This window comes from Rhinichthys klamathensis, unplaced genomic scaffold (assembly GCF_029890125.1).
Source record: "Rhinichthys klamathensis goyatoka isolate OS25496 unplaced genomic scaffold, OSU_Roscu_1.1 h1tg000005l_1, whole genome shotgun sequence".
Taxonomy (NCBI): Eukaryota; Metazoa; Chordata; class Actinopteri; order Cypriniformes; family Leuciscidae; genus Rhinichthys; species Rhinichthys klamathensis.
The window spans coordinates 2,870,629-2,891,323 of NW_026606558.1; the positions used below are offsets into that span (position 1 = coordinate 2,870,629).

The 20,695-nt window shown below is 37.1% G+C and overlaps 1 protein-coding gene across 3 annotated transcripts in view; it reads left to right on the forward strand.

The window, feature by feature from the left end:
• gnao1a (guanine nucleotide binding protein (G protein), alpha activating activity polypeptide O, a) overlaps nt 1–20,695 on the forward strand; it is a 100,379-nt gene that overhangs the window by 15,265 nt on the left and 64,419 nt on the right. For all 3 annotated transcript variants that reach the window (XM_056255280.1, XM_056255283.1, XM_056255273.1), the window contains exon 3: nt 3,170–3,311. In XM_056255280.1, the coding sequence (XP_056111255.1) occupies nt 3,170–3,311 (142 nt within the window). The remainder of the gene's footprint in view (nt 1–3,169; nt 3,312–20,695) is intronic.

Genomic DNA, 20,695 nt, shown 5'->3' on the forward strand with positions numbered 1-20,695 from the left:
GCTGCATTGTCATGTCGGTGCAAAAACCCTATCTTGCCCCATTCGCTTGTGTCTCGCAGTTTCAGGGCGGATTGTAACAATTTTGTATGTGATTGTATGTGTTTATAGCTGCAAGATCACGCCGAACAAAGTGAGTGCGTGTTAGATCAGGAATGTTAAGAGAACATTGTGCCTGCTATGTTTTTCGTCTTCAAACTAAACTTGGGTCTTCAGCCCGACAACGTTTAAATCCCGTCTGGCTAGCGCGCTTCCCATAACGTTTACGCATTAAGTCAGTAGGCAAGGGTATAGGCGGTCTTTCGTGGCTGTTCGAAAGCATTCGACCGATCAAATGCGTTATCAACAGCTACTTCTGGAAGTGGTCAAAACTGGACAAGCTCAAAACATTTTAGACCCCGTTTACACCTGTATTTAGCATCCTCCACTTGTGATCTGATCGACCATAGTGCATCTTAATACCAGGTGTCAACAGGGCCTAAAACAGTGTGTGTGTGTGTTTCAGGTATACCCCACGTAATGGGGACAAAGTGTCCCAACAAAGATGGCAATTTCCATGAGTGTGTGTGTGTGTGTGTGTCAGGCCCTTGGTCTTTGCCAGGTCGACTGGAATAGGAGCCCTCTGAGTGAGAGTCTACTTTCAGTGTCTCACGTTTGAAACAGATCAATGTTTCCATCCTCCCGCGGGAATCAAAGACCGATGTCCTTATTTATATTGCGACTTTCAAAAGACCCTAAACATTTGTTATTTTTATCACCTGAATTATTTAGTGGTCATCTGAGAAAAGTGAAAGAGTGAGAGTGACAGACAGACATATAGAGAGATTTTGGGAATGGCCATACAATCTCACTGGTTTTCATTGGTTTGCTAGCACCAGCTGTTAATCGCTCATAATGGATATGTATGTATATATATATATATATATATTAAATCCTATAAAACATTTTTATAACTCGTTTAACCGGTTTAAATCAGTTTCATCTGAGTTTTGTGTGTTATAAATTGTATTTGATTTTTAATTAGATATTTGATTTTTTTAGCTTTTTTTGTGTGATTTTAAATTCATTTCACAGTAAGAGTGAAACTAAGTGCAATGCTGAGCTAATGATAGACCTCAGGTCACCTGGGATTATGTATATTTATGTGTGTGTGCGCATACAAGTGGTCAAAAATATCATCCCCAAACAATGCTTCATCACACCTCTCTCTGGCACCAGTCTAATAAACCAGTGTGATGTCTGGGTCTGAATAATGCCAGGCTTTGCCAGTCTGGCTGGCTTTTCTCATGCCGCACTAACACCATTTACTAAGACCAGCCGAGCGCTGATGTGATAATTCATTGGCTTTCGCTTTCAGGCCAGACAATGCCATTATCCATTAAAGAAATGCATATAATATATATGTATTATTTGAAAAGGGGGGTCAAAGCCTCAAGATTTAAAAATGACTTGCCATCTTTCAGTTTTGCAGAACTGACAGATGTCCAAACCTAATTTCAGCGAAATCAATTGAATTAGGGGTTTTAGCCACAGAATAACCTTCTGCCATTGGGGCCCCCCTTTGTGGTTTGGCTCCAGCGGGGTCATATTCTCTGTGAGAAACCCATCGCTGCTGTTCTGAATGCTCTACTTTCCCCAGATCAAAGTCCGGCATGCTGTCTAACGCAGAAATGACACCATTTTATTGTAGCTAATGGGCAACGAGGTTCAAATATTAAATGTGAGAGTGAGTGAGGGAAAAGGCATTTAATAAGAGAAAGTAAAACCCACGACAATGTACAACATAACTTAGGAATCAGGAGGATGTCCACATAGGACACGCTGCACTCCAACACAATGTTGGATAATAGAGACACAACTAATGCTGTAATCCACTGAACATGATGATTAATACCCCCTCCTCATCACAAAACTTCATCTTCCACTGGTTTTTCAGTAGCACAAAATGAAGAGACAATAGCTATTTGGTTATACTGTGGCTACAGTAGTAGTCAGCTAATAAAATCATTAATCATTCATCAATTGCATTTATCATTTAGAAGGCACTCGGCATGTGGCTTTTGACATGCGTAGTTATGAATGTATACTAATTCAAAAGTTGTAGGAAGATTTGTGTGCTTGACTGTACGTCTCATATATCATATTTATTGACAATGTGAATCTAAAGTATTTATCACTAGAATGCCTGTGTGAATGAATGCATCATCCAGGTCCTTGATTGCTTTTTCGAAATGTTTTGCATAACATAATGTACTGGCAGGATTAACAAAATGTTGCAACACTCTTTTTTTATTTTTGACTGACTGACTGACACATAAGGTGAAATCAGCTACTGTCAAATATACTGATCTGGATGGGATTTGTATCTCTGTAACTACTAAGATGGCAGTGTTTGTTTTTTGGTTTGGTTTGAGTGTTGCCAATAGGTTGAAGAAACTAATGGATAATGTGTGTGCATATATGAGATGCCAACAATACTTGAACCACTACCTTTTTTACCCAGAAAGTTAGTTATGGTAGTCACAAGATATTCAATGAATGGAAGCAAAAATAAATGAGGAGAAACATTGTGAAAAAAACACACATTTTTTTTTTGATTTCAGGATTAATTTCTCTGTGGAATTTGCTGAAAAACAGTAGGTCATTTGCTCTGTTAATATTTTACAGAGCTTGTGTGACACAATGTTTGATGTTTGAATTGCTTGATTTGAACGAGATTAAAATAGCAAAATATGTTTGTGTAAACGAATCTAGTCGGTATAGCATTCAGTCTTACATTAAAAATATTATAATCTCATCATTTGTTTTTGATCCTCTTGGTCTCATGAAGTTGAGTGCCTCTGATTTAGATCATGTTACATCTAATTGTCACTCACTGACTTTGGAAATTATGCATAAATTAACTGTAATGGCGTTAAAGTAAACTTTATTTAAATGTATCAATACTGAGAGCAGGGTAGGACAGCCGCATGGCGGATCAGCAGTCCACACACACACACACACACACACACACACACACACACACACACACACACACACACACACACACACACACACACACACACACACACACACACACACACACACACACACACACACACACACACACACACACACACACACACACACACAAACTGCATGCTCCCTAACATGGCTTCTGTTATGTGTGTAGGATTATCCATGAGGACGGTTTCTCTGGTGATGATGTGAAGCAGTACAAGCCAGTGGTCTTCAGCAACACCATCCAATCTCTGGCCGCTATCGTGCGTGCCATGGACACACTGGGGCTGGAGTACGGAGACAAGGAGCGTAAAGTGAGTACAACACAAACCCTGATAAGCTGAAACACTCATTAAAGAGTGGCATTCCCATTGTAATTATAACCTTATGGATTATAATTAAAACACGTATGGTCCGCTGTAATTTCACTTTACTTTAAAGCAAGACCGAAGAACATTTATGGAAGACAAATATATACTGTTTTGTGTAAGATGATTCAGGAAAATCAGATGGCATGGGTAAATGACAGTGGCTTGTAGCCTTAGCTTTATAGTTCCTGTGGCTGCAGTGCAACTATGAGCTATAATGAATTGAACTCAGTAAGGATACATATGGTTTTAAAGAGACCTTCAAACTTTTTTACATTTGGTAAAACATTTTTTTTTATAGGAATATTCCAGGTTCAGTTATTTTATTTTCTTAAAAAAATAGAGATGAGGCACTTGCAATGAGATTAAATGGGGCCATGCACTGTGAAGATAGTTTATAATAATATTAATTTATATACAATAGTGAATAAATAATATAATATAGTAATTATAAAACCTTTTTGTATTATTGTTAAAACTTATTGTAATATTTGAGCTGTAGAGCTGTTTAAATAATTTTTTACAGTTGTTTTACAGTTTTTTCTTCCAAACTCCAATCATGATTCATGTTAAAGGGATAGTTCACCCAAAAATTTATGATTTTTTTCTTCTTCTGCTGAACATAAAAGAAGATATTTTGAAGAATGTCTGTAATCAAACAGTTGATGGTAGCCATTGACTTCCATAGTAAAAATTTTTCTTACTATGGAAGTCAATGGCTACCGTCAACTGTTTGGTTACCAAAATTCTTTAAAAATATCTTATTTTGTGTTCGACAGAAGACGGAACAACTGGAGGGCGAGTAAATGATGACAGAATTTTGAACCATTCCTTTAACACACATTTTGTTTACATCTTTGGCTATACTGTTGAAACATTGAGCATTTTGATTACATTATGCCACAATTGTCAATGGATATTAACTTACCGGTATACTGAACCTGGAATGTTCCTTTAATAATAATAAAAATCATTCTATTAAAGACTCTATGCATTAAAGACACAACCAGTAATCTAATCTAAAGGAAAACAGATGTGGTAAACATCGATAGACTCCAGCCACAGCAGATATCGTTTCCCTCGGCCTAATACATAAGTAAAATGGTTTGGTGCTGATGGGAAGCTTCATCTTACGATTCCTCTGCTAATGCATTCTATCAGTGACAATATAAGACTCATAATCCCATTGTGCCCTTTCCCAAAAGCTTTCTCACTTTAATGTCAGTGTCAATGAACTCATTGACCTTTAGCAGGAAGAAATGTTTCACTTTAATCAAACCAAAGCTATCATTATGGAGGGAACAGTCATCTGAAATATCCATCGATTTGAGATATTTTCTCTTGTGAGAAATAGAACATGTCTTCATTTCCAGGTTGAGTTACACCCCAGGAAGCCGGCCTTGAAGGGCATCAGATCTATGTACCGAATAAGAGAGGTTACAGATAGCGATGTGGCATAATTTGTAAGTGTGTTGGATTGTGTCTACTGGGCCTACACCTGACTTTTCTGCATTTTCTGCTGTTTTTTGTTGGGGAGAAGCACAATTTGGCACAATTATGACTTAAACAGATAAAGGGATATTACAGTTAAGGGACTATTCTGGGTTCAGTACAAGTTCCACAGCATTTGTGACAGCATTTGTTGATTATCTTTAAAAAAAGAAAGAAGATAATAATAATTTAAAAAAGCAAAACCCAAAGTAAAGTTATATCCAAGTAAACTTGGATATAACTTTACAAAAATGTTATTAAGCGATTACATTTTTGAAATTTTAATATATATATTTTTTCACGCTAAAATCATTTTGTCACACACACATATTGTTTGTTTTTTGGCTATAAACGGTTGAAACCGTTTATGGATTGGCCCTGTTCACTTCCATCGTAAGTGCCTCATCATAAACCAGATTTTTGCCTTTTTTATTTAAAGAAAAGGAATGACCTTAATTCTTTTGGTAAACGAATGCTGTCAACAGTGCTTAACTTGTACTGAACCCGGAACATTCCTCTTATACAGCCCTGAGCAAATTCTGCATAGATCCTTCAGAGTTCTTTGTGCACCAATTCCATGTGGGCTGAGTTCTGTCTATGGCCAATGGTGGAATTGATCAGAATGTGTGAGGTATACAGTATGTGATGTGTTCCAAAGCTATAGAGAGAGGATCCAATATGACACTTTCCTCATTGTAAATCGCTAAATGACTAAATGTAAGTACATAAAGTATGTATACGTTATTGAGAACAGATCACTTAAACGCATCCACACGAACTCTTCAGGCCTCTGTTCCTTCAGGCTGTGGAGGCCAGCTGGCTCACACATTTTTAATCTGAAGTGTGAAGCTTTTATTGGAACAACCAAGCCTCTATAGATCTGTTTGCCCTTTCTTTCTTTCTTTCTCTCTCTCTCTCTCTCTCTTTCAGTCTGTTTCTTGCTTTTATACCTTCTCAGCTTCCCGCTTTCACTCTCTCTCTCTCACTGATCTGTCCGTCTGTGTATGCACAGGCACAACCCTCTCTCCTTCATATCTCCCTTCTCATATCTCCTCTTCTCTCTCACCAATCTGGCCCTGTTGCCATGACAACCTCTTGTTTCGTCTCTCTCTCTCTCAATGCATTCCACAAGTCTGTGTCCATGGGCAATGTCACTCGCATGCACTCTGCACAGCACCAAAGAGGCAACAATCTCATGTGACCATACACGCAGTGTGTGTGACCAGAATGAGAAGTGGGCCACACCCCCTCAAAGAGTACAACACTATTGCGCGGTTCCAAAACATAGTGAATTGCATACTCAAAAGAATAGAGAGATTTGAGTTGCAATAAATTTAATTTGAGTTTGACGCTATCATGTTGCTCAGATAACTATGTGAAGCCTAAAATAAAAAGACAGAAATATTGGGAAAAATTGTTATGTAATTGTTGATTATAAAATATTTGATTATATTATGTATTATTTTTTATTTTATTATTAAATGTATTGTTATTATTATATTATTTGTTAGATTATTTTATAATTCTAAAATAAAATAAAAATAATTTTGTTATAATAAAATAATCAATATTATACCAATCTATGTTTAGCAATAATTTTAATATTGAGTGAAACATAAGTTGACATTTTTGTAACCATTTTATAATCTGCTATCTTAGGTTTATATTTAAACCCTGCTCCAGTGTTGTTATTGTTAACTAAAAACTATTAAAAATCTTTTTTGTTTATTGAAATGAAGCTGAAATCAAACAGCCTGGTCTCATTGTTAATACGTAGGTACATTTGTACATTTACAAGTACAAAACGTACATTGTTGTACGTTTGAATAGATGCTGAAACTTGCAATATGGACATATTGGGGCAACATTTAAACAAACATTATTATGTATTATTTTAAAGGTAAGAAAATGTAAAATATTTACAAATCTTTTATATCATAGATATTTGTATAATTGCCCTTTTTTAATCCTTTTATGGATACATTTTAGACCCCTTAACCCTACCCCCAAACCTAAACATGACCATTTTATAGAGGATATAAAAATAATAAAATGTAATGGACAGAAATGTTTAGGAAAATGACAATTTCAGTAACAATAGACCTATAGCATTTCAAATATATTTTGAGCTGCTAATCCCACTCCTACCTCTAAACCTACCCATTCTTAAAAATATGTAGTTCTAAAGAAAAACATAATAGACAAGTGTAATAATACTAATTTATTTATTGCAAAAATGTCAAAAGTGGTTCCAAATGTAGTTCAAATGACTTTGTGTTGCAGTCGCAGTATAACAGTTTTGTATGGTTAAAAAGCCGAATTTAAGTTATCTCTGAAAATCTTATCCCGATCCACTCTTTGAAGGCGGACATTTCTCATTTAAACGCACATCAACGGAAACACGGCATGTCACAATCTGTGACGATACTGACGAAGCAGGCGAGACTCAATGTGCATTTGAAGCATTTAAGCGTTTGTTCCACAGCAAATAAAATAAATATTACTTGATAAATAATAGTTAAACGATTACAGAAATGTTTTATGTTAATTATGTAGTTCTTCGAAATGAGTTTACAGCAGATGTCACACAAAAAAGAGCGTAATGTTAACATTTCAAAATATTAAGGCCATGATTTTATTTATTTATTGTTATCCGTAGACATGTCAAGCGTAGTGTCAGTTCTGGCAGGTCACATTAGTCAAGCTCACATCAGCTGACTCTCAGCTGATCCACGTCTACCTATAGGAATACCACGGCTATCACTGTATACATATATAATCCTTCAGTATTATCAGCAGCTATCGCGTTTCTCAGAAGCTAATTACCCTTCTCCATCCCCAGCTCCTCCTCTCGTCAGTCAGGATTTGGCATTCTGATTCCCTCTTAAATCAGACTAAATTCTCAATTATGTTGTACATTAAAATCTTTATTAATTAATGATGATCTGCAATACATTCACGTTGGTTCTGTTTACCCTAAGGGGGGTTATTGCTGCTCTTATCCATGCTAGGCTGCATGAATGCGCTGGGAGTTCTTGCCCCGAACAGAACCATAACGCCAATCCAAACTGTATGCTAATTGTCAATCGTATTTGAAGATAGTGGTCCTACGAAGTTGTTCATGTGTAAATAATTTACATGTTAGTGCTGTCAATACGTCAATATTGTACGTTTCAGTGTAAAGTGCAAGTGGAAGAACCACACACATATGTAAAAATACATATGAATACTCATGAGATCACGTTGAATAAAATAAAATATAAATATTAGATCAAATAAACTACAATTAAAATGAAAACTAAAAATATAAAAATAAAGGCTTTCTCAAAATGTTATAATAGTATCTCAATAATACTAAAATAACACTGCTCAATTCAACATGCATTCTGGGTTTTTATAATATGTATATGTATTACCATCCTGTCTCTGTCATTTTGGAAAAGAGCATGTATCTGCCTCATGCCTTTCTATAAATCCATACACACGAATAATGCCGGTATCTGGATATGTTATGCTACGCTCTGTGATAATTTGTTACAGGAGTCAATTTTCAGGAGCTGCTGTCTATTTTTATATGTTTTGTATATGCCATGCATACATGACACACATATTCCATGTACATTCTTGTCATGTCTCTATACATGCAGCTGTCCTGGAAATCTCCCAGGATCCTTTTTCTTTGTAGTGTAATAGTGGATGATGCTATGGCCTGTGGCAGAAAGTCCATTCATCCTAGTTTGATTCAGAGCTCCCCACAGCTCACTCACACAGCTCATCTCATTGCTGCCACGCTTATGGTCCTCTACATTACAGCAAAATGGCTGCCGTTCTGAGCGGAATGGGTTCCATAAGGAGTTCCAACATGTTGGTGTGACCTTGCCAGGGTTCCACACATCCTGAGCCACACCATGACTGATAATATAAATGGCAGTCTGGTGGGCAAGGGCCGTGAGCCCAGTGCTTGGCACCCAGATGGACACAGATGGGCTTTGCCATTCAAGCCCTCTGCTTTGACTGCAGCATCATGACGAAGCGAGTGAAAAACTCTACAAACCCAATTGGATGTCACCAGACTACGTGCTAAATGCATGCAAATTTATATTCAAAAATGCCCCAAAATAGAACTGAGCAGTAGGATTGCAGTCAATATTAGGAGTGTTTGCTCATGGAATGACTTTAAATTTAGAGCTTTTCACTTCCGTCTCTCACTCAAAGTGATTTATCTCGCATTAGTGCTGACACTCTGGCGACAGCTCTCCTCTCTGGCCATTTCTATTACTTTTTCTCCTATAATGATAAATATGTGCATGCAGAATCAATTTAATGCATATTAAGTGTTGAATTATATATTTTCTGGTTTATACAAAGAGTTAGTTTATGGATGGGGTGCTGCAGTGTGTGAAAAATCTGTTCTTTCAGGCAAAACTGATTGGATGCGGGCAGTCACTCATATGAATTGCTGTCTGTGCCACTGGGAATATGTCGACAAACAGTGGATTTTAAAGTATTGAGACACATTAATGATGCTTTGTTTTTCCTTTAAACTTAATGGAAATCCCATAGGTGGCTTTTTTTTTGCAGTAGATCGTGAATTGAGGCAAACTGGCATATTTTGTATTTAGTTTGAGTAGAGCTGCACGATTTATTGTATTTTAATCATGATCACGATTTCTGCCTCTCTTGATTAATTAAGCATAATTGGCCTGCTGTTTATTTATTTTGACTTTTTAATTTATTTGACATTTGTTATCTTGCATTGTTAATAACAAGCCTCCACAAGCTTTCATGCTTTGAGTTGCCAGATGCCACCAGTTTAAATCTCCCAGTCAGAGCTTTACACTTAAATGGGTGCATTTTTCCACCTAGTGTTTTAACTATCTTCCCAACCTGGCGAACATGCGCATGTGCTCTCTCTGCACTGCAACAAAAGCTCTGATAATCACAGACAAACATGTATGTTGGAGTTTAGCGATCTCCGTTGAAATATTCTGCTCAAATGAAAGTGTAATACAGCCAGTCTGTGTTCCTCTGAGGCTGCTTGTATTATTTACTGTAAATCTGTGAGCAGTGACAAACAGTAATTCCAAACATCAATCTCGACTGTATTGTTTACGGTTGTGGTTGCTGAATAAATGCACTTACGTAACCTCTGTGCAACAATACAAAGTATTTGTGTTGTTTTAATCGAAAAACATGAACATAATTACTGAATATAATTTGGAATTACGTTTCAGCTTTTGAGAGAATCTTTTTAAAGTTTAATTCGTTTTCATAATGTAGAAAGTGTGTTAATTTATATGATAAATGTAATACATCAGGAAACTACAGTAGATGAGGTTAAATAAACCCTGCATGAGTTGACGTACTCTTGATTTGTGCTTTTGTGAAAGTGCAATAATTCTGATGTAAAATGTAAAAAGAAATTTCTCAAATGAGAACAATTATGATTAATAATCGTGATTTATCATTTTTGAGCAAATAGTGATTATCAGCCTAACCATTATCGTGCAGCCCTATGTTTTGGTTTATCCTTCAATGCTATCTCTGCAAACTGTCACTGGGGTATTTGGTAGTTTATTTTGTATGAGTCTGCAGGCTTCTCTGCGTGTGTCATTGAGGGAAAACAGTTGGGGAATAAGAAAGAGAGGGTGCTGGCACCAGAATATTCCCTGCAGTCCCGGCAACGCCCCAGTGGTGCTCACGCTCCCACTCATTATCCAGAGAAAACTCATCTGAACAGCCTCATCATCAGCTAATAGTCTTAATGTAAGGCTGACCTGGAAAAAAACAACGGGTTTATATACTGGTATTTAAATAAGAAAAATGCCTTGTTAGAAGACTATAGCAGCAGTATTCAGACTAGTTTTCAAAACAACATTTAAGTTACAGTTAGGCTACTAAAACAGTCTATCTGTTATTTCATACTGCTTCGTACCGTATTGGTGGGATATTTTTCATCTGGAAGCGTTATGAGGTTTGATGAGGAAAAATAATAATAATATACTGCAAATGACAGAGATTCCTATTCCTAATTCACAAAGCACCTTTGTGAAACACAAATTTACCTCGGGGAAAGCTAGTCACATCCAAATAGGGCCAATGACGTACAGCTTTACTAATAGAACTTCAAGGTAAAGCCCCTTTAGATGTTCATTATTTGATACATTGTCAAATAAAACTTAGATGCAAATGATGTGGTTGAATGTGCTGCATTTCGGTATTGCATGCACATGTTTTGAGAACTGTATATTGTCATTAGGGATTTATTTTTGTGTACATAATACATCTTTCACTTGTGTGTGAAACGATAAATGATAAAAGATGTTAATAACTACACCTTTAAAAGATGAAAAATATGTAGAAGGGACTGTACTTTTGCTTTTATGTAAAGTCGACATGAAACAGAAGCTGCAACAGTCTTTTCTTCCCTATTATGACGTTTATCCGAGTGAAGCGGCTTTTCGAACAAGAAAAAATGTTAGGCTTGTCTTGATTTTGTCCATAAAGAATTGATTGGATTGTTAGATTGTTGTCGTTTGCTAGGTTGTCCCGCTCTCACATAAACATGAAATCAGAGAAGAAAATGGATGTCGCTGCAAGTGGGAGGGGACTTAATTTTGATTAAAGATTTAAAAAATAATGAAGCCCACAGATCATTTATAATAAATACTGTAATATTCCATAAAAACAAGAATACATTTTGATTTCATGGGGACTTTAACATAAGCAGTTTAAGGAGAAAATAAACTCCAGTTTGACATACAGAATATTTTAGTATACTGCTTAAGATGCCCACATCCTGTTTTCCATTCATTTCTTTATAAATTGTTGTGCAGTTTCATTTAGTGACTTTAGGTAAAAACATTAGTATAGATTGTATATACTAACAGTGGCCATGGGAGTACTAAGTAATATGAGTTGGGTGTTCTCCCATTATATAGTAAATTCACATTTAAACATCCTGAATGTGAAAATATTTGCATATTGGGTGCTCTTTTTGGTCTAGGTCCTTTTTGGTCTTTGTTCTTTTTGTTCTTTGTGAAGTTGTTGCAGACTGGCTGTACCATTGCTAAAAATCAGAGGGGAAGGTAGGCGTATTTATAGGATGTGTAAATTAATTTTGTGTGAGGCAGAGCCCTCCAGAATTATTAACAGACATCTATCCCAGCAGATTACACTGCAGCCTCCATTTTAATTGAGACTCTTTTATGTCATGTCTCTGGTGCTTGGATTTAGTAAAAGGATGCCTGGGTCCCTTCTCCCCAGCCTTACAGCTCATCTACACAGATCCCAAATATAATTATTTCTGATGCATTTTAATTATATATTGGGTTAATCAGTTTACCTCAGTGAATCTTTACTCAGGAGAACCTACTTGTGTTTCCCAGGCTGTTGCTTTTTTATTACAAGTTGTATGTCAGGGATATCACCTACTTGTTTGTGGTCCTGGACTAGTACACTTGGTATCACAATCATTTCCAAACCAAGGACCCCTTTCACAATCCTAAACCGTTTACAGACCCTACAGTAAATTTGAGCTTAACTTTAATAAAAAAAAAAATAAAAAAAAAATAATAATAGGTAAATGTAATTTTGCACACTTTGATAGAGCATTTCTAATAAATCACTGAATCACTCTCCCCACAATCTCAACTGTCCCGACCCACTTTTTTATATATTTGAATCTTTTTTTGAATCTTTTTTTAAATTTTATTTAACTTAATGTCAGTAGTTTTATAGTGTATCTTTATCTTCAGTTTTTTACATATATGGGTAAAATATGTAAGTCTACAGTTTTCATTTAGAATGTAGGAGACTGTAGTCCAGACTTAATATTTTTCAGTAGGCTTTAGTAAACTAAGCAAAATTGCAACTGAACCTGATAGCCGATGAGCATGCATTTTCCTTTTACGGAAAATAGCATCTATTGTTTTGGATTGATAATTCAAAATTTTGGATTTTAATTATTTTAAACAAAGACAGTCTTATACTTTTACAATACTTTTTTTGGAAGTCACATTCAAAACGCACAGCTCAAAAATCTGAGGAGGTACGTGTTTGAATGGGTGTGATGCTTCTGAGCTGAATATTAGGTCTGTGTTTTAGCTGGTTTCAGGCTTCAGCAAGGTTATTTGTGCAATCAGCTCAGCATGAGTGGTCTGAGTTTTACTTTCTCTAGCAAAATGTGTTGGCAAAGTTCTAAAAGCCAATCAATGAAGTTGGGTATGATGAATGTGTCTCCCCAGCGCTGCCCTTGCCCAAACTGTGCTGCTGTCACTCTCTAGCAGATCTGTGATCTTAATTGGAGAGCCAAAAATAAAGCGATCAGGAACAAATATCACCTCAGCCAGATGGTCCCCGTTAGTGGGCTAGCGAGCCGGCCACGTCTTCGGCATATGGCCAGCTCTTATTACAACAGACACATCAGTCTTTGTGTACGTGTGTGTTTAAACATGAGAGTCCACATGTGAGAGTGTGATTGTGACAGGCTGTATATTTGCCCTTGAGTACTGTAATAACATTAGAGCTTTACTGACAAGCTGTTTGACATCATTGGAAGAGACAGAGAAAGAGGATGAATGAGTTTATTGTTACTCTTTAGAATATCTGATCTGAATCTCTACAAATGTTTCTTTATGGAGTCGCTGGTATATTCCCTCATAGAGAGTCTAGTCAGCCAGAGATCAGAGTGGTTAATGCAGTCATGAAGGAATAATGTCTCTCAGCAGTTGCAAAGGTTACACTCAATTCATTTAAGCTTCATAGAGTGGCGGATGTATGGAGTCCTAACACGTCTTTAATATTGGAATTAGTCGTCATTTTTAAACCTTCTCTGCCATGATATGAGACATTTAGAAGAGTATTTTTCCTGCTAAGTTAAAAGAAAGTGTCAAACATTAAAGGGTTAGTTTACTCAAAAATGCAAACTCTGTCATAATTTACTCTCATTTATGTCGGTCCAATCCAAACCCGTAAAACTTTTGTTTATCTTCAAATTACAAATCAGTTTATTTTCAATTTAATCTGATAGGTTTCTGTCTCTCCATTGAAAGTCCACGAAACTACCACTTTGACTCTTCAAAAAGTTCATAAAGAGATTGTGAAACTAATCCATATGAATTGAGCGGTTTAGTCCAAAATCTCGGAGGTTCATTCTCGTGTGTAACGCAGCACGTTTGAGCTTCTGCAAGAACCAATGAGGTTTGTTCTCACGCGTCAAGCAAGTATGGTTGAGTTTCTGTTTATGTGTGGTGATCAATGTTAAGATGTGAACAAAAGCCTAAATTCAATCTGTTCATCATATGAAGCATCTCATTTTTATTCACATCTTAACATTGATCATCTTCAGAAGATTTGGACTAAACTGTTTGATTCATATGGATTAGTTTTACGATCTTTTTATCAACGTTTTGTAACGACAAAGTGGTAGTTGTGTGGATGGTAATGGAGGGATCTCAGAAATCTCAGATTTCATCAAAAATATCTTTATTTGTGTTTTGAAGATGAACATAAGTGTTACGGGTTTGGAATGACGTGAGGGTAAGTAATTGATGACATTGAATTGAAAAAAAAAATCACAATTTAACTTCTATATTGAATGATTCGATGACTTGCACTGTTCATCAAATATTCAAGGAAAAATAGATATATAATTCCATTTTTATAAAAATATTGCAGTATTAGGGCTCCAGACTAACATTTCAGAGCAGTGACACCGGTGCTGCCAAGTTCTATGGAAGGTGACACCAGTACCTGATTTGGTAAAAAAAAAAAAAAAAAAACATGTTTAAAAAAAATTACATGTTTCGTCTCATTGAAATGGATATTTGACAGTAACTTCTGCTGACAGTAGCAGTAGCTTAAGTTGGGATGTGGATGCAAATGCAACCTAAACAAAGTTAAGTCACACCGGCAGTTTGTAAAATGTATCCATTTTGTTGCAGTCTGGCTTGCATGAAATATTTATGACCAGTACAGTTACAGGATCACCCTCAATGTAAAATGACATTATTTTCCTATTTGTTATTTCCGTACCACTGATGGTTTTCCTCGTGGTTTCTGTTGTTTGTTGCCTCTGGGCAGACTAAAAGGAATAATGGTTTTGTTGAAAGTATGACCAACACATGAATATTTACACACCCACATTGTATACGCCTCTGGAATACAGTGGTGACAACCAATTCGTGTTCACACGAGAGATGAAGACCTCCTACTGTTTTTTTACAATTACTTTTCTAATTGGCCAAACCAGAACCAAATTGCACTGTCCACCACTGTTAAGCTCTTTAGCAACACCGTATTAAAGTAAATGACCCTGTAAAGTGCTCTTTAAAACCGACAAAAATGGAAGAATGAGAGCATAAAATTGTAGTATAAAATCGATTGGTGGACTTGAACCCGACCCACAAAGCTCCCCAAGGGTAACAGGAATGTCTATTTTGTTCAATGGAGGCACAAATCTGTCTTGAGGTGGTCTTATTGGTGTTTATTTTGTTTTATTTATTTTATTTTTTATATTTTATTGGTCATTTAAACATAAATGCCATTTTATACTGGCATTATTTGCAAGGTAACAATCAGCAGTTGATTGGCACCCTGAGAATTACATTACTGCAATACATCTTCAAGCCAATCAATTATCCTAATCAATAAAATGGCCAAGAACAGAATAGGGAAGCAATTTGTCCATCATCATTGCTTAAAAAGAATATAGCTTTGGATTCTTATGAGTCTTATTTAAGGCCACAACAAATGGCTTTTAAATACAGCTACTCCATATTCAAGGCAACAGAAGGGGTTTCAGATGTACAGTAGAAAACCTGGATACTCTCGGCCCATAACACTCTAGTCTCTACATGCGTGTGTGGATTTCAGCCTAATTGACATGGCAGTATTTTTTAGTTCTGGCCTCATTCAGAAATGCCTGTGCATTCATCCCATCAGCCAGGGCTTTGGGGCTTTTGGTTTTGATCTGAATTCGCTTTGACTTGTTTTTCAGAATTTCTCCTCGTAGCACCCTCAGAGACATCTTTGCCTTTGTTACCAAGAATGACTCCTTCGCATCATATGACCCGTCCCATGAACGGCATGTCCAAAATGACATTCAGGCTTAAAACAGGTTCACCACCCCTTCCTTCAGTACCTCCCCATTTGTTAAAGCCTTCTCAACCCCAGGCAGATTAAACAAGCTCAGTGCTGAAGCTGGAGAGCAATGCGGTTCTGTAGTGCTCTGGATTTAGATGTAATTGGTGACTGGTAGAACTACCAGCACCATTAATAAAATGGAACAGGACTGGGAGCTTGGGATTTGATGCTTCTGGGGATGTAACAGCACCAGTGCCTGCAGCGATGCTGTTTAGAACAGCACTAAGCCTCCGAAATTACAAATGGAGAAATGATTTCTTGCACTTACCCTAAAAATTGACAGATTTTGCCAGATCTTGATGGCCCTTGGGGTGAGATTACTGTAGATGTGAGAAATGACCCAGTGGAAAATTTGAAGAGAAATAGCACATTATATTGCAGCGAGGCCACTGTGATTGCCTAGTTTCCTGTGGTCACAGTGTGGAACATCATTTAAGCTCACCTTGTTTGGTCGAGAGATTTGTGATGATGCTTTACACTCTTGATCTACTTTCCAAAAAAAGCCATAGTGTATTTGACTGTACTGTAGATCTTTCCAAGATCTTTTCATCCAATCCTAATTTTAGTCAAAACGGTCCATTTTATAATATGAGTATTACTTTGAGTCTTTTCTTTTAGTATTATATATTTTGAAGCTGTTTTTGCACTGATGCCAGATTTTAATTTTTGTGTGCAAGGTTGGCTGCGCAGATGCATCTGCATATCAATTACTGCTTAAAGAAAACTAGCAAAAAATTAACTGCTTAAAATGTCTTGTTTAGAAAGATAATTATCAAGTACCTTTTGAACACAAAACACTGATTATTATACTTTGTTTATTTACTTATTTACTGTGACGGAGAATGTCTAAAGTATGAACTCTAGAGCTTTGTGAGCAGCACGTAACGTCTGCATTGGTTCATAGTCAGTGCATCAGGGATAAACAAGGCATTAGCGGGCAACTCAGCTTACAGTTTTACAGATAGTGACTGGCCCTAGTGCTGTTCTGCTGAGTCTCACTCTGGCTGTTTATGGAAGTAATATAGTGTATATATTTGTGTCTTTCAGAAGAATTACGATAGTTAGGTGAGGCTTTTCCTATTAAGGGTAAATGTAAACTCTCTTCACCATTTGCTCGCGATATATCAGCTGGCTTCACCTCACACACATTTAGAGTGCGTGATCAACAGTAAGAAAAAAATGTCTTTGGTGAGTTAGGAGCTGGAGATTTCTGCACTGCATCACTGTACAAGCTGCTCTAAATCCTACAAAGGGAGTATAAACTTCAAAGAAATAATATGACAATTAAAATGTTTTTTATTTTTTATATACATCTTATACAATGTCCTTACCAGGAACAAAATCACTGCGAATCAGGACAGTTTTTATGTGCTTTCTCTCACAGACGATTCAGTCGCACTAAAGCATTTACATGAAATTATAAAAAGATGAATAATGTTTCGGAGCGACTGAAGTTGAGCTGTGCATGTACACATGTTATTGTATCAGCTCATACTGGGTGGCTCCAGGTAGAAGCGAGAATGCTTCAAATTTTCAGTTGACGTCCTTGTCCTTTGATGGCTCTTGTGACTGGAAAAAAGACATCAAAATGGCGGACATGAGAATCTGCTGGACAGTGTCCTCGTTAGGTTTGATGCTGTAAAAATACAAAGTAATGTCACTTACTCTATCTGATGACTATGTCATCTTGACTCCCAGTCATACTGTATTGAGATAATGGGCTCCTGAGCTATATAGCACTGATGATGTCAGAAAGCCCAAGCTAGCCTGTTAGCGTCACTTAATGTCACAATTAAACTGAAGTAGCGAATTAACATTTACATGGAAAACAAACTGTTCCAAAAATAAACATCTATGGAGGAAGATTAAAAAAAACAAACATGCATTTCGAAAATCGATAGGGTGAATATTTATTTCATGCAGACTCCTTTCTCATTTACTTTTTACGCACAGTTTTTTTAGGCTGATTTAATCATCTAATCTGAGTTCCCTCTTGTTTCTGTAATTTCTGCTATAATTAGAATCTCTATGGAGGTTCTTTAGGGGGGTGATCATGGGTCACCTTTGCGAAGGAAAAGTGTTTTTCTTCCCTAACTGCTGTAAGTCTTTCCTTATGGGCCTTGATTTTACTGACATGATGTAATTTTGTTTTTGTGATGGTTTTATTTTATTTTGTTCAATGAAGATAATCTGAATAAGAGCTTTTGCATTTATATACAGATTCTTCTGGATTCTCAAATGCCTTCAGGAGCAGATTCCATTTTCTCCCATGGGCCTCCTGAGCACATTGTGTCAGTCACTCCATTCTGTTAACATCTCACAGTAATGTCCATGCCATGAAAGCTCTTCGACCTGTGTGTCTCTGTGGAGTCGAGGCATTTTGCGTGCCTGGAAGAGCAGTGCACACCCACCCCCGCCCCCACTCCCATCTTGTCCTTGAGCCAGGGCTGGCAAGGCATTGGGAAACACGATGTGTGCTGAACTGGACTAATCCCGCCAGAAAACAGCTGAGCCTCCACCAGTCCGGCTCTTAACCAGAGCTGACAAGACAAGGGGCCACAGTGCTCTTTCAATGAAGCTGCTTGCTTCACACACACACATACACGGATACCAAGGCATTGGCTGGGCTTCAGACAGAGTAACAAGGGGTTGAAGAGATGTGAGGGGTGAGTAAGGGGGGTGAAAGGCAAAAAAGAGGGGTAGGGAGGAGTCAACTAGTTGCCGGACAGTGAGGCTGGCTAGTGTAAATTAAAAATATATATATTTTTAGCAACAGTGCTAAAATGTAGATGAATTAAGAGATGCAACATCTCTGAGAGGGGTTTTATGGTGAACAATGTCATGCCTCTATATTGATCCCCCTTAAAGCTGTAGCATTTGTGTAATAAGTTAATAGTATTCAACAATAAATTTCAAGATTACGGTTAAACTTCAAAACATGATCCATAGATCTTTGATGTAATAGTTTAGTACTTTTGGTATATGTAGGTATGCAGAGGAATGTCTTTAGCCATTGTGTTACATCTGCATTTTTTAAACAAATACAATAACTTAAGCATTGCATTTAACTAGACAACGCATTGTTGCAGTCTGTTCTGTAGATGTGTTTAAAGAAATATAAAGTTCTGTCGTGAAACTCTAGATGGCACAGGATGATTGAGGTCCTTAACTCAATCAGCTTGTAATCACATCATTATCTATAGGGTACAGCTGATTGGTTCCTGCTATATCAGTAGCCAATGAGGTCGCTGCTCAGCTTTCAAATACTTAGGCCCCGTCCACACTACTGCGTTTTCGTTTAAAAACGGAGACCTTTTGCTACGTTTGCACCTCCCGTCCACACTAAATTGGAAAAAACGGAGACCCAAAACGGAGAAGTTTAGAAACGCTGAATCTCCGGAAGGCGTTTTAGTGTAGACGGGTCAAAACGGAGGACTTTAGAAACGATGACGTAGTAGAGGCTCACGCTCGGCTCTATGATTGGGTCAGTGTCATCAGTCATGGCGTATATCTTTGCTAGCAGCTGTCGTACAAGTAAATTCTGCATTTTACAATGCTATAACTGCCTACATGCGCCGGAGTCAAGCTATTATTCGAGCGATCTGTGACAATTCCCATGTGCAGCGGCGGCGTTGACCGTACATGGAGCATCGGTTTGGGGTTAACCCAGAGCATGGTGGGATAATTTTATCAATGAAGTTGTGTTTACACCGGCACGCGCATGCCCAGTGTTGGTGAATGGTCACGTGATCCGCGTTTTCAGTCATTTTAATGTGGACGGAGATCAATTCTAATACGCAGCTAAAACGCTGGTGTGGACGGAGATCGTATTCGTTTTAATTAGCCGTTTCTAAACTAAAACGCAGTAGTGTGGATGGGGCCTTAGACAGTGTTTGCAGCGCGCTTTCAGAAACCCTCTCATCTTCCCCAGCTCCATCTTCATAGATCTGCTACAGGTAATTCATGTATGCTATATTGTACAGCAGCAGCATGTCTTACTTGGTCATAGCAACGTGTCGTGTATGTACTGGCAGTAGCAAGTTCCGTACAGCAATAACCTACCGCTGCAGATCTATTCCGCCAAGACCAAACAATCAACATTGTCATATCCATTACCATACAAAACACTCAGAGAGTTGTCATGACAGGAATACACTATCATTCAAAAGTTTGCGGTCAGTAAGATTGTATTCAAAGAAATTAAAAAAAAAAAATTCCACCAAGGACGCATTAAATTGATCAAATGTCACAGTAAATACATTTATAATGTTACAAAAGATATCATTTAAATAAATTAAGCTCTGAATCCTGAAAAAAAATGTATCACGATTGCCACAAAAATGTTAAGCAGGCCAACTGTTTTCAACATTGTGTAGCAAATTAGCTCTAAAGAAATATTAATAATCAATCATAACTTGTTATAATTGATAATGAATATTTGGATCAGTTAATAGAATTAACTTAATGTAGTAAAATTAATATTACAATCAATCCACCTGTTCGTCCCGTGAACACTGTGTTAATGGTTTATCAATTCTAAGAAATATTAATTTCCGGGGGAGGGAAATGTCTTTCTTACTGTACAGTACTACTGGACTTCTTCTGCATTGAATGAAGACGTTGTGCCAAACTCCTGAGGTTGTACTTGATTCTGTTGTGGTTGAGAGAGTCCTCTCTCTCCTGAATGAGCACAT